At 36.7% G+C, this 15,233-nt stretch overlaps 1 protein-coding gene across 5 annotated transcripts in view; it reads left to right on the plus strand.

The window, feature by feature from the left end:
* Positions 1–14,801, plus strand: part of LOC135102304 (zinc finger matrin-type protein CG9776-like) — a 19,757-nt gene extending 4,956 nt beyond the window's left edge. For 2 of the 5 annotated variants that reach the window (XM_064007324.1, XM_064007326.1), the window contains exons 2-6: positions 5,130–5,425; positions 6,194–7,103; positions 7,756–7,840; positions 9,694–9,812; positions 10,292–14,801. In XM_064007324.1, the coding sequence (XP_063863394.1) occupies positions 5,259–5,425; positions 6,194–7,103; positions 7,756–7,840; positions 9,694–9,812; positions 10,292–10,732 (1,722 nt within the window). In that variant the 5' untranslated portion in view covers positions 5,130–5,258 and the 3' untranslated portion in view covers positions 10,733–14,801. Of the gene's footprint in view, positions 1–3,212; positions 3,820–4,576; positions 4,688–5,129; positions 5,426–6,193; positions 7,104–7,755; positions 7,841–9,693; positions 9,813–10,291 lie in introns of those variants that run through there. The other 3 variants (XM_064007323.1, XM_064007322.1, XM_064007325.1) reach the window with 3 other exon arrangements.
* Positions 14,802–15,233: the final 432 nt, after the last annotated feature.

A 15,233-nucleotide genomic window follows, 5' to 3' on the forward strand; every position in this document is an offset into this window, starting at 1 on the left:
AAAAAAAATAAGTAAGTGGCTGTTATGCTTCATTAAATCTTGTAAAAAGAATTAATAGTAATGGTGATGGCGTATGTAACGATGGTGTAGTTATATAGTGTTATTTATCATTAATTACGATTATGAGAGAGCGAGTCAGTTGGAAGATTGGAAGAGGCTGCTATGTATAATTCGATCTGGTAAAAATAGTCAGTATTAAAGGGATGGTAATGAAGCAGGTAACAATGACGTAATGTTATTTGCCATTTATTACGGTTTTTGAGAGAGCGAATCAACAGGGAAATTGTTAAGTGACTGCTATGTTTAATCAGACCTGGTAAAAAAGTAAATAAATTCATGAATAAACAGTGATGGTAATGATCTACGTAACAATGAAGAACGTATATAACACCATCAGAAAAAAAAAAAAAAAAGTTTGGTTCGCCAGATTGAAAGACGCACATATTCACTATTAATACCCAACACCGTAGCCTCGCAATTATTTTTTTTTTATTTATTCATTTATTTATTTTTTATCATACACACACACACACACACACACACACACACGCACGCACGCACGCACGATGTACCCCGTGACGCTTCTTGTTGCCACCATAATTACCCTTTTTATCCATGTATATATCGTAATAACACACAGACACACACACACACACACACACACATAGTCCACCTTTGACGCCCCTCGCTCTTACATATTACAGGCTTATTTTCTATTTTATCCTTGTATGCTGCCCCTCTGACGCAGCTCAACTAGCACTACTAATTACCTTCATTTTCCCCCCTTTATTTCAAGATCATCACCATCACATCAGCACGCCCTTCTCTCACACTGCTTCCCTGCCACTCCACACCTCGCCTTTCCTAGTCCTTGAATTATTTAGTGTATATTTTGTCCACCTTCATTTGTCTCCATTTTTTTCCCATGTTTCGTTCCCTTCTTCGCAGTTTCCATTCACTCCCAAATTACCGCTCGGTTCTTGATGTTTTCGAAGAATGGAGGATAATTGACCAGTAATAAGGACGAGAAAGAACTCTAGATGATTATCAAAATGACTTGCCTCTTTTTCTTCTTTTGGTAATTTTTATATAATAATTTTAAAATGCAAAAGAAAAAATCCTTAACATACATCAAGCTTACTACTGTTAATGCTGTTATTCACAGCTGAAACATCATTCCTACCTGTTCTGAAGTGCTGTCCGCACATCCTCCATCGCTCAGGGTTTGAAGACTGCCTGATTTGTGATGAGCCTCGGTGACTGAACACCATCTCGCCAGTTTGCCTCGTCGCGCCGCCCTGCTGTGGCTGAAGCGGTCAAAGGATGAGTGTGACTCTCACCAAGGATTCTCACCAAAGAAGCTAAAGAGCTTCCTTGGTTCTCACTCAATCGTCTGTTTGCCTTGTTAGATCTTGATCCTGAAGTTACAGGTGACTAGGGATCACTCCTGAGCCAAGCCTTTGGATCGGCAGCTCCTGTAGAAAACAAGTAGACAAAAACAAATAGAAAAAAAAAAAAAACAGTATCATCCACATTAATTATCCCTATATCTAGCACCCCACATTCTCTCCAGAAACTCCATCACTGTCTCCCCATCATCCTTTCATTCGTCTCTACACAGTCCCACCAACAGCACCATCCATTTCCTTCTTATCTTCTCCACGCTTTCATTCCTATTACTCCCTAACTCAGTCAGAAACACTTGCATCATCTCTCTCCATCTCTCTCATACCTCTCACACTCCAGGACCGCATGCTCCTCCGTCTCATCCTCTCCCATGTCAAACATCTGGCATATTTTGCTACGGGATTCAAACCATCTGTAATTCCTTGCATTCATATTTATACACAGTGCCCTAGCTCGGAAGAGAAAATTACCACACAGGCTCCCATCATACCACCTTTCATACACCGGGGCCTCTTCCTCCGTATACCATTCCAGAGTGCTCTTTCGTTCCATCTCATTCTTACATTCATTCAGTCCTACATACTTTACTTCTCTGTGTATCACGCACTTCCATTTTCTCATCTCATTCAGTTCCCATTCTGTTTTCTCTTCTTACGACCCATTCATGTTAATTTTTATTTCTTCCAGAAATTCTCATCCCCCACACAACTTGTAATCCACTCCTGTTTGTCATTCTCATGCACCTCTTCCTCCATTTGCTTCCACTTTCACTCCACAGATACACCTTTCTTGCTATTCTTGCATCATCCACGCATTCTGTCAAGCCTAATCTTGTATTTAACTGTCGCTTTTGTAAGTCTTTCCTTAAACGTGCTCCATCCCATATTACCTCTCAAAGCTTCTACTGTTGTATACATACAGTGCCATCCTAGCTGCTCTATTCTGCCCTACTTCTAACTTATAAATTTCACTTTCATTCCATGCAACCACATCCATACCAAACATTATACTCGACATAGCCACACTTTTCCGCACTTATCTCAGCACGCCATACTTACTTCCCCTCATTTTTTTCACTATGTTTATCTTTTCATTTTTTTTTTTGCCTTATCACACCCACTCATCCACATCCCTAGGTACTTGTATTCGTGTGCCTGTTTCAACTCACGACCTCCAAATCTCCATATCGCGATACTTCCACTACTCCTGCGTCACACAACAAAACAAACTGACAGCGCACGCCGCACTACCCATAATGCACCGTTGTTAAATTATTATTATTATTATTATTATTATTATTATTATTATTATTATTATTATTATTATCGTTGTTGTTATTGCTGTTGTTATCACTGTTGTTATCATTACAATGATTCGATACCGCACTCCATTTAGTATAGTTGTTCTTCACATCAAAGCAGAAAACTTTGCAGGTTTACTGTTTAAGAGTAACTTAAATATTTGTATCCGACATCGCGAATATGTAAATTTTTATCATTTTGTACATCCTTTTGATTCAGATCCATCAAGCTATATTCTAAGACTCACAATACAAGTAATATACAAACTTATATAACAGAAACTTCTCGCTTCCTTCATTTTCTTCGGGACAACAATATTTAGGCCTACTGCAGATTAGCTATTGTAGTTTTGTCTTTACCCCAATTTATTCTTCATTGGAATCCCTTCCTCCTCATGCAGTTAATAATTTCATTCTAGATTATTTTAAAGAGCTTATTGTCTCTTAAGCCCTTATATTCTTTATCTTAGCCTATCAGTGTAAAACATTAGTTTTGGCACGGTAGTTTTAGCCAGGAGAGCATCTTCTTGCATGTCCCTCCTCATTACCGCACAACTGGGACATCACTGTTCTTGTACAATAATTAAAGTAAATAATAACATTCTGTACAATATCGCAGCTGCATGTGCCCTTCCCTAACCAGGGAGCTACGAGAGATTCAAGATATGGCAAGAACCTAGCTGTTATCACTACGAGAATTTGATGTCATACTCACTTATAAATCACAATAATTTCCCGTGAATATGTCCCTGTCACCCATCAAAGAAGACGCTCAGAATAGCTGGTCAAAGAAAGATATGACAAAACAAATGGATGGGGCATAAATCCGCCACGTTGGAACGGAAGGAAAATATGTGCCCGAACATGTTGAGGAGGTGGTCATTGGACACTGGTTGTGAGTAGCGTCCGATCAGCACCATCACAACAACAGCTCCGTGACCCGGCACCACCACCGCTGCCGCTCAGGCATTGAGGCGGTATGCAGGATATGGGTGCATCTATAGTGAATCTGCAGAGTTTATTGCTGAATGTTATACACAAGAACAGTCGTAGACAGTATACGGGATTGTGTCACTAATAGCCAGTTGCAGCTTCAGCTTCGGCAGTGAGCGGTAAGCATAAGCAGATTAACAAGCGCCTAACACATGTCACGCATGCTGCTGTGTGGTGCTGCATAATATCTTGCATTGTGCTGCTTGACCGGTGTTGTCAGGCCAAGGAAGTGACAGAGAAATAATATACAATAAATGCTTTCCATGTTACTTTAGATATAACAAGGACGTCTTACTTTTATGTTGAATGAACGTCGAGATGTTTGTCTGGCCCATATCTTGGTCTTGAATGATGCTTTAGTGTTCTTTAATGGAGCTTTACGTGCGTTATTCATAAGAATAGTTCAGTTCATAAAGGGATCACATTTAGGTATATTGTTGATAATTATTAATAGCATTAACACAGTATAGGAATGTACAAAAATGATTACCAGGTAATGACATTTTGTTTGTGAAAAAAAAGATTAACCATTTTAAACTGTGATGTAGAAAAGTTCATAGTACTTGAGTAATCATCTTATGCGGTAATATCTACCGATATATTTCAAAGCTTGTAGGGATAGATGACCCCTCTAATGGTTGATTTTGTTGCCTGTATCTAAAACCAAGCCTTTATTGAGTCCTTTAAAAACTGCCAAAATTTTAGCTGAATTTACAGAAATTCTTTTCATACACAAATATTTTCCTAACTTCCAGCCTTCAGAAAATTTGACTGTAAAGCTCACAAAAAGCTTGTATGGAATTGTGGGTCTAGTTCTTAGATAAACAAGGAGAAGATACTGTGATTTTATTTTTGGATTGTTTATGTATTCTGCAGGAATGACTCAGTTAATTTGCAGTCAACATTGGTCAGGCTGATTGGTCTACAGTTGCTGGAGTTCCTCTTTTCCCATTCTTTTGGATGGGTGTGATGTTGGCAGTGTACTAGGTACCAACCTTCAGAAATGTTTGTTTCCTGAAAAGTGTGTTCATTTGTTATTTTCTAGGACTCAGATAGTTCCTTTGTCATCATAACCAGTCTATCATATGGCATCTGGACTTGCGTATTTGTTTCTTTGCCATTTTTTTTTTATAAGTTTTCCTCAATGTTAGGACCTCATCCTCAAGTTTATGGATTAAAATTAATAGGTTTTTTTTCATTTTTTCTTATTTTTACTTTTATTATATATATATATATATATATATATATATATATATATATATATATATATATATATATATATATATATATATATATATATAAATTTCTCTCTCTCTCTCTCTCTCTCTCTCTCTCTCTCTCTCTCTCTCTCTCTCTCTCTCTCTCTCTCTCTCTCTCTCTCTCTCTCTCTCTCTCTCTCTCTCTCTCTCTCTCTCTCTCTGAATCTTAGAGCAAAGACAAAAAATGACAAAAAAAAAAAGTCAAAAAGCCCCAGGCAGCTGCTGGGAGTGACCTGCCTGGGGAGGATGATGTGGGCCCCAGCTCTCCCCTCCTTGATGACTTTGATGAGGAGCTGTGCATGGAGCTGGAGGAGGTTGGAAAGGAACTTGACCGCTATAAAGCTGAGTCATCAAGAGTCACTGATTTTGATCAGAGAGAACATCCCTCTATAATGGAAAGAATCTCCTCATCCCCTCCCTTGGAGGGCATGCCTCAGGGAGAACCTGAGGCAACCCAACTCACCAGGTAAAGGAATTATAATGTAACATTTATGATCACCTGGATTATTGCAGCAGTTCAGTGACAGCATTACATGAGTTACCTGTCACAATTATGACAAGTAACTCAGAACTTGACTGCTTCTTTGTAGAACAGTAGAGAAAGATCATTTATAATTATTTATCATTTGTCAGTTTTTGTATATTACAATTTTATATTGAAATGAGACCATTTTTAAAACATGATACAAGACTTAAGTGTAATGTTTTTTTCTGTATATATCATGAAAATAGCATGCATCTTCATAATTTTTTACATTATAATATGTATTCATATTTTGTATATGTAGGTATACTTTACTATATTCCACTACACAGTACTGCATTGTACTGCACAAGACAGAGCTCAGTGGCTCAATAGTAGTGTTGCTTTTGCATTGCTATTCTTTAAAAGAAAAATTTTAGGATTCCTTATTTGTAAAGAAAGATGTAAGAAATATGTATTTGTACTTTAAGACAATACATCTAGAAAGTGTCTTGATTATCCATTTACATGAATGCTTATCTGTAAATTCAATGTTGCACTCACTGAATAACCATCATATGTACCTGACCCATTGATTACCAGAGACACACTCAGTTTCCTTTATACTGTATTAAAAATTAGGGAAAGAACAGTAAGCTGCTTGCAAAGCATTTTTTTGAGTCAGAGATATAAAGTTAATATACTGTACAATATTTATATGCTCAGTGAAAGATTTCTCACACCTGTGTAATTTATCACTGCTGATTCCAGCTTGTGTGCCACTACTACAAGGATAGCTGAGACCGAGACAGTGTTAGAAGATGCGTTTCCAGCTGCACCAGTCAGTGGTGTCAACCCTGAGATGAGGGAGGTGAGTGAGGAGGAGAGTGAGTATCAACTGAAGGCACTCAGCTCCCTCAAAGCCTCTCTGGTTGCCAAACTCAAGATGATGGTGACCCACAAGACAAATCTTGCTCGGCAGAAGGATTTTCTCTTGAAAAGTTTTGATGGTGACAGAGCCAAACTCAGTAAAAATCTGTTAAAACACTTATCTCAGTGTAAGGAAGTAGATGTTCAAATACAGAGTCTTAATGCACAAATTACAATGACAAGAAAAAAAATTATTGCTTTAAAAAGTGAAAAACACCTGGAAATAAAAAACAAAAAAAATAGGAAAGATGGCTCTCTTATAAATGAGAAACATTTACTACAAGTTCCCAAAGATTTATCTGTTAAGACAGATGAATTGTGTGGAAGTAGTAATGGCAGGCCAACAGAGGACACATTGGGAACCATAGAGAAGGAAGAGGAAACAAAGAAAGTTGGTGCAGAGAGTAGCAATGGTTCTCAAGATGGTAATCAGATTGATGTGAGACATGGCTCCATGCGCAGTGACACTTGCAACACTTCCAATCAAGATGGTAATCAGACTGACGTGAGACATGGCTCCATGCACAGTCACACTTGCAACACTTCCAAGAGTCTGCCATCACCAGCAGAACCACAGGAAGCTAAGAAAGATGAATGCTTGGCAGTGGAGAAAATAGCGAGCACTCTCGCAATGCACCCTTCCTCTAAGAACATGAACACTTTGTGGTGTAAGACTTGTAACCTGTTCCTCACCAGCATCACTGGATACATCAAACACCTAGAGCTGCCAGAGCACCTCACTAAAGAGCATGTATGTATTTTTATCTTTGTACTTTAAATACAGGGGATTCTATCCAGAATTAGGACCTTGTATTTCTCTCTCTCTCTCTCTCTCTCTCTCTCTCTCTCTCTCTCTCTCTCTCTCTCTCTCTCTCTCTCTCTCTCTCTCTCTCTCTCTCTCTCTCTCTCTCTCTCTCTCTCTCTCTCTCTCTCTCTCTCTCTCTCTCTCTCTCTCTCTCTCTCTCTCTCTCTCAAAAAAGTGAAGATTTATAGGAAACATTAATCTCAGCTGTAACTTACAACCTTCATACTCAACCACTATTGCAATTATCTTTAGTAATTTCACATTAACCAGGCACAGGTTAGGCTCTGCCTCTAGAGCTCCAGAAAAATTAGTCATTACATTTTCATTTTCATTCACTTTTGCTATTTGCATGATGTTGGTCAGTAGTCATTTGATCAACATTTTGTCTCACATGATGTCATGAATGATCAGAAGAAAATTACTTTGATTGTGTCTAGTCTACTCTAATATGAATTCCCAGAATTGCCCATCAGAAGTCTCCTCTTGCACTTGTTGAGGCACCTTATCCTAGCATTCTCCAGTTCTCATACCCTACCAGCCCTTTAGCTCCACTTATTTTGTGTTGTTTAATTAGTCTGATGAACACTTATTCCTTCAGGAGGGTGAACATTGCCTGCACAAGCTGCTGAACTGCCCCAAGAAGATGCAAGAGAAAGGTGGAGGCAACACCCAAAAGGCACTTGGTAGGTGGTTCTTTATAATGTGAATAGCTAGTGCCAGGTCTTGGGAACCTTTGTTTTAATTTCATAGCAGAATACAATGTATTTGGCCATGTCTCCATTTTAGTATTATTTTATTTCTATTCATTTTTTTTTTAGATGGCATCTCAAATATGCTGAAAAGGAGAGTTATATCAAGATATGAATTAATTTTCATGAAATCATTCTCTACTCAGCATGTTCCTCATTGGCATCTCACTGTCTTTTTGGGAAAGAATAAGCCTCAGACCTGTTCTTAAACAGTATTTTTATTTATTCATTTATCTATTTGTTTGATTTTTTATTTAATTCACTATCACTTTCCCTTCCTATATGCCTTAGGTCTTGCTGCAATCTTATATCGTGTTTTTATTTATCTCTCTTTATTTTTATTGCATTTACTATCACCTTCTCTTCCCTTATGCCTTGGAGCTTGCTGTAGTAATCTAAAATCAGGAGCTTTTGCAGCAAGAAAATGTCTTAACACTTTTGTGAGTGCTTATAGCCATTGTAGAAATAATTCAACAGCAATCTTAAGAGCAACAAAAATCAAATGTAGCAAAGATAATTTGAATAAAAATTGAGGTAACCTGATGGCTGGTTGGAAAACTATCAACCCCTCACTCAGCAGGACAAGCATTGAAGTGAAGGGAAACATATCTGAGCTCAAGCTTGGCTACTGTGATGTCCCAAATGTATGTAATGAAAAATTTTTAAGATTAAATAATGAGGAGCCAAGGGTAAATATATAGTATGTGAAATACTTGAACAGTCCCCTTAATTTTTCACTTAACCTGTCACCAACACATAGTAGAGAAGTGTAGAATTATCTCATCAGTTTAAATTTTGCTGCTATATATCACCACTAGTATGAAAGCATACATCCACATTAATATCCACACCTCACATACACATAATCAGCTCTCCCTGAAATTGAGCTTTTTCCAGATATTAGAAAAAATAAATAAATAATAATAATAATAATAATAATAATAATAATAATAATAATAAGTAAATAATTCTGATGTATAAATCTGGGAACAAAAATTGTATTAATGATTACTATTCTATAATAATACTTCCTGCAATCGATAGAATTTTTTAATAAAGATAACTGCTGTATGTCTAATTAACTTACTAAGGAATAATAACCCACTCTGAATACCTACTTGAGTCTCAAACAAACTGTGCCTTTGAGTCTGCAATATTACAGTGTGTTACTAATGTTTAGTCTTGGAAAAAAGACAATGTGTACTTGGGGTATTATCAAATGCCTTTGATAAATTGGTCATGAAATTCTGTTTGATAAGGTAAAACACTGGCATGAGAGGCACTCCACTAAGCCTGTTAAGGAGCCATCTTACCAGTCGACCACATCTTCTTTTCTATAATAGAAGCTTCTCTCTGTTTTAAGGTTTATCTAAAGATGTTCCACAAGGTTCCACTTTGGAGTCCTCTTCTTAATTAATGAAATAATAGAATGTTCAAAACTCAAATCTTTTACATATGGTGATGACACTGATCTCTTGTTTACTGATGAAAACACTATGTCTTCACAAAGATTTAGATTCAGAACTAAATTCAGTAAACAAATGGATAGAACATAATCAATGAAAGCTAGATGTCTGTTAAAGAAAGTGTATATTCTACAGATCAGTGATTATTTGTCTTGTAACATTGTGTATACAAAATATGCAGTCTGTGCATCCATAGAGATCACATCTTGATAGGAGTTAGTCATGGGTCTTCAGCTCAACAGACTGTTGCTGATTTTTTTTTTTTTTTTATGTCGTGGAAGCAGTACATATTTACTTCATTTTCCTTCTTTTCCATTCTAGGAGTAGAGTTTGTACAGTCAACAAAACTGATCTACTGTAGCTTATGTGAGTGCCCATTATTAACGAGAGAGGAGGCCACTAACCACTCCCAGTCTCTCCAGCACACCACCAAGTACAAGGTCAGTTGATATGTGTGTGCCAGATGCCTCTTGTCATTGTTAGGGACTTAATTTTGTATATCTATCTATCTTTCTGTATATCTGTTTACCTATCTCATGTGCTTATCTACATCTGATGGCTCTTCCTGAAACTCCCCCAGGCTATGATAGAAGAGTCTCCCTCTGTTCTCATCCTTGCATTCTCTCCTTGTGTGCTTTAATCTTTCATATGACTTACTTTACCTATTATACATATTTTCATCACTGTTTTTATCTATTCTGACATCACCAGTGTTTCTTGAACAAGTTATCATAAGAATTTCAGGTTTTTCATTCTATGTCCATATTTTGCCTGCATGTGTTATTATCAGTAAATTTGTACAATTATTACACCATGATTTTTTTTTTGTCCATGTTTACCATCCGTTCTTTCATTTTGCATCACTTTCCTTCCTTGCACAGCTTTTCATTGAAGGCTGACTAAATTGTTTTAATTTCAGGAATATATATTGAAGAACACAAGCAAAGAATTGGCCTTTCAGAAAGCCAAGATGGAAGCATTCACTGAGTACTGTAAGAGGAGAAAGGCCACCATGAAGGACAAAAAGCAAAAACCAGACAGTAAGATTGAAGACTCCAACAGGAAGGCAATTCCTAAGGTTGATGAAAATGAGAGCAAGGCAGAGGCAGGGCTCAGGAGGACTGAACTACTGAAAATAAAAATTCCTAATGAGAAGAAAGGATCATGGCCACAGAGTGAAAATAATTCCAGTGGTCTTCAGGAAAAATCAAAAGAAGGTATGAAGTTGATCAAAGAAGGTCCATTAATGCCTCAGAAAATCAATGTGAATATCAAGACAGAAAAGAGTGTTGTGGGAGAAGGCATCAAGAGGGCTTTGGAAAATCCAGCAGTGAACAAGCGACAAAAGATTATCAATTGACAAGTCAGACTGACAACTTGTAAAGCAATCTGGATCATTATGATATTACTACCTTTATTGATTCCACTATTGTAATCCATCTTTCAGGAACTATTGGTTCTTCCAGCAGCAGTATTGAAAAGTAAGGTGTGTGTGTGTGTGTGTTTGTAGAGACTTACCATGTGAAGCACAGCTGTGATGTTTCCCTCCATCACAGCGTATACTGGAAATGTGATTCATGATAAAAAACAACAGTGAGGCTGCAATATGTATACCCAGAATTGCAAAATACCTGATTAGCTGCCAGGAATGACAACAGCTGTTCTCAGTGTTCTTGTTAGTGTCAGGACTAGTTGCTCAAGTAATGTCAACAAAAGAAACGAATTTAAAATCCCTTTCCTTCAAGACTGAGATTCCTTACAATGAACAAGTTATCTCACCCTCAGAGTTCTTCCTTGTCACTGTGTCTACAGTCTAGTCCAATTTGTCAATGGGCCTCTTAAGAGTTGATTCAGTTTCACTTCCTTACCATGTCCGTAGCTAAGAGTGTTGAATCTAAAGGACTTAATATGTTTGCCTGTTTTATTTGTGATTTTGCTACTTTAGCAAACTATTGCAGGATGTCATCCCTCAAGACTTAATGTTTTCATTTACACACATACATATGGCTGAATAGGATTGCTAGCCTTCCACTCCCACCAGGCTGCAAGGTGACAACTTGATCTAATTTTTCACCTACTCTCTACTAATTGAACAGGAGCACAGTATGGCAGGAGACAGGACCAAATTGTTCCTGTCTACCTAAAGTCTGAAATCCAAGTTCTCTTGCCTGTGAGCTGAATGTGCCAATGACTAAATCACTAAGCTGCTGAATTTCTCAATGGTTTCTAGCACAAGAGGATGTTTTCCCACATTTTATGCTAACTAATTCACCATGTTGATATGTAGTAGTTTAAGACAAGCTCATAAAAACTTGTCTTAATGCATTGCTCTTATAAAACAGTACACTACTGTATTCAAGCTTTACATTAGAAAAACATTGCCCTCCTAATCATCATGAATCAAATATTCTTGAACTCATTTGTGCAACTTTATTTATAGCACTTAGTTATCATTCCATCTTCATCAACTTTTCATTTGTTGCCCCAACATTACATTATTGGAAAGATTTACGTACCATACATAAATTTTCTCTGACATTTCTTTTCTTTTCATACTTTATTAAATGTAGCAACTTAGGATGGTTTGCCAACATGGAAGGAACACCAAGTAGGAGAGTGTGTGTACATGGGCATAACAGATGCAATGGGTGTAGTAAGACAGTCTCCATTAAAGTAGGAAGACAGAGTGGAATTGGAATTTGGATGGACAGGAATAAATGGAGAATCTTCTCTCTTAACTTCTTCCTTATGACAACATTTAGGAACTTGCATCAGATGTAGATCAACAGATTCATTCAAGCTGAGGAAGCTTTCAAAACCTCTCAAAACTTCTTGAAACACTCACTTACTTGAAATAATTCTAAAAATTGACAGCATTTGGTTAATCATCAGGAGATCCACAATCTGTAGACAGTGATAGATTATTCTTTCTGTTACAAGATCTCTCATACCTTCTCATATAATGCTGCCAGTCATACCAAAATGACATCTCTGAAGAGACATTTATCAGTTTGGTAAGCTTCAGGTGCCTGTAAATCTGCTCATTATCATATCAATTTTCTTTTCAGTCTTTTTCTTGTCTTTGTTCATTATTGTTGTGTTCATGCTTTGCCTTACTGTTTTGAGTCCATCACAGTTGTACAGCCATGGCAGCAAGACCTGGTGTTGTTTATAAAGTGACCCTAATATGATCCTAATTATGTGTTCATTTATTTTGCAATAAGAATCACCAGCATCAGGTAATCCTACCACAAATTCGTGATTGGAAAATTAAGCTGATGATTTGCTATCATATCTTGTTTCTGTTTTATTTTCCACTACCATCACCTGTTTAACCTTCAGGATGTAGCATAGACCATTCCTAGTGTCTTGCATTCCCTGCTCAGTGAACCAAGTTACAGAGTTTTAAGGAAGCAAGCTCATAGTGTCCTCTAGGTTGGGGGATTCAAACTTCATAGCTTTGAGTGTTTGGCATTGTGTGCTACTCATTGCACCAACAAGCTCTGTATTTTTATTTTGTAAGATCAGGATTTCTGAAGACCATTTAACAGGAAACATCTTTATAATTTTACAATAATGTAAACAACTGTAGTCGTCCTGGTATCACCATATTTTGTCCAATTAAGATGCACATCTTAACCATTTAATAGTTATTTTGTTTGTCCATTATATATACAGTTTAGTTATCCTAGTATTTGTTCATTACTAGAAATTATTGATTATTCCTCTTGATTTTAAGAACATGAGAACTGAGATACCTACAAAAGGTTAATTCACCTTACTGAAGGCAGCTCCTAACAGTACATAGTCAATGATAAAGCATGTATAGGGCATATGTAGCAATGGCATTTGTAGATTATAAGGTGTTGTATTATGATGCATGAAGAGCAGTAGATATTGATAATATACATAATAACTAGTGTCTGTTTCAATGCCTTAAAGTTTCAGATGAGGTTGCTCAACTTGTGTGATGGGTGGGTCTGGTGTGCTGTGCTGCATTCATAATACAGTGTACAGATTTAGTATCAATGAGAAAACATGGTGCTGTAACTTCATAAGTAAGAATGCTTACTCATTATATGCTGGACATATACAACTGTGGTTGATGTTATAGGAAATTCAAACCATTTTAATCATTACCATTGTGTTCAGAGTTGTTATTCATTATAGTGATGATGTAGGTGACATGAACTTTTTGCTGAGTACCTCATCCTTCCTTCTTGGCCAAATATACCATGTTCCTACAAATGGCCTCTCCTCTCCCAGCTGGGTAAATGTTAGCTTTTCCTCCATTCATTTATAAAGCCATTGTTTTGGTGACTTCCTTACAGAGTTAATCCTAACACCCGTGCCTGTCATTCCTGAGTCACACACACCTCAGTACATGGAGTACTGAATTTTATTACACTTTCAGTTGCTTTTTCATATACTTTCTTTTTATTAGCTGTCCACTGTCATAGCAACAGTGTTTTATTGTATTCTGTTTTGCATTTCTTAGCTGTCATAGCTAGCCCTTCTTGTGGTTTATTTATTGTTAGTATTTTTATTTCTACACTGATTCGTACTGATGGCTCATGGTTTCCTCAGTTGTGGTATATATATCCATATGATAAAAAATAATCTTTTGTAAAACCTCATATGGCACAAAAATTTTCTTTAATTTCCCCACCTACTTATTACATACAATACTAACTTTTAGCTGTGATATGCACTGTATCTGTTCAGCTCAACTCTCAGTGTCCTGAGCAGTGTAGGAATCAGGAATCTCTCCTTAAACATTCTCACTTGTGACATGAGTGTACAGAAAATACTGAGCTTTATGGCTTTGGAAGTTTAAACTGTAAACAGTAGAACTGAATCTTGCTCACTTAAAACAATTTGTTGACATTTATTGTTGCCAGTACACACATAGTAGTGTATGAAGGGATGCATTCAGTACAAGGTCACAGATTTCATGCCAGTCAGTCATAATAGAAATTAAAAACAGGTGTTATTTTCCATATGTTGCAGAGTTATATAGTTTACCAGAATTTCATACACAGTAATTTTATATAATTAAATACAATGATATGCAATAAATTGACTAATTAAATTGTCTTAGGAGAATGTGAATTTATCAGTTTGGCCTCAGTTATACAGCAGAATTATATATTAACAAGATAACCAGCTTAAAGAAAGTCACCAAGATAACTATGTATTGATGCTGTGTTACTTTTGATGTGGCATAAGGCGAGTGTACACCAAGGCAACCCTCTCAGCTGGCAAACATGTTATGGGTGTAGTTGGCTTAAAATAGTATTAAGGACTTTCATAATCCTTTATAACATTTATTAACCAAATAATATATGTACAAATTAAACAGCCATGTTTAAGGAATTGTAAAGTATGTATGGAAGTACTGTTAGTCAATACATTTTGTACCAAAGAAATTTATGCTTTATAATTTCACTACTACACTCCTAAACTTTATCATAAATGGTCTTTTTTAACAGTCATTCTTTGGATAAGTTTATTCCATCTCACTGTGCTTACCCATTCTGCAGATCCACTATTCACCCCAAAGTAAATTTTGTTATGTAACAAAAAAAAAATGCTGAGAGCATAAAAGGAGTATCTGGGGACCAAACACTTGACAGTGCATTCCTGGTACATTACTTCACTAATATAATCATAATGATCAAAATGGCCCAAAAAGGAGTTCAGTTAATCTTGACTGTCCTGCTGCCACACTACAGATGTCATAGACTTCTGTTAATACAATTAATCACCTTCATTTTACTTTCATTTCTACAGTTTATCTCTTTGCCTCCCACTCTCATAATAACCACTAGTAATGGGTAATGCAATATTGTGTTCATCAT

This window comes from Scylla paramamosain, chromosome 7, assembly GCF_035594125.1.
Source record: "Scylla paramamosain isolate STU-SP2022 chromosome 7, ASM3559412v1, whole genome shotgun sequence".
Lineage (NCBI taxonomy): Eukaryota > Metazoa > Arthropoda > Malacostraca > Decapoda > Portunidae > Scylla > Scylla paramamosain.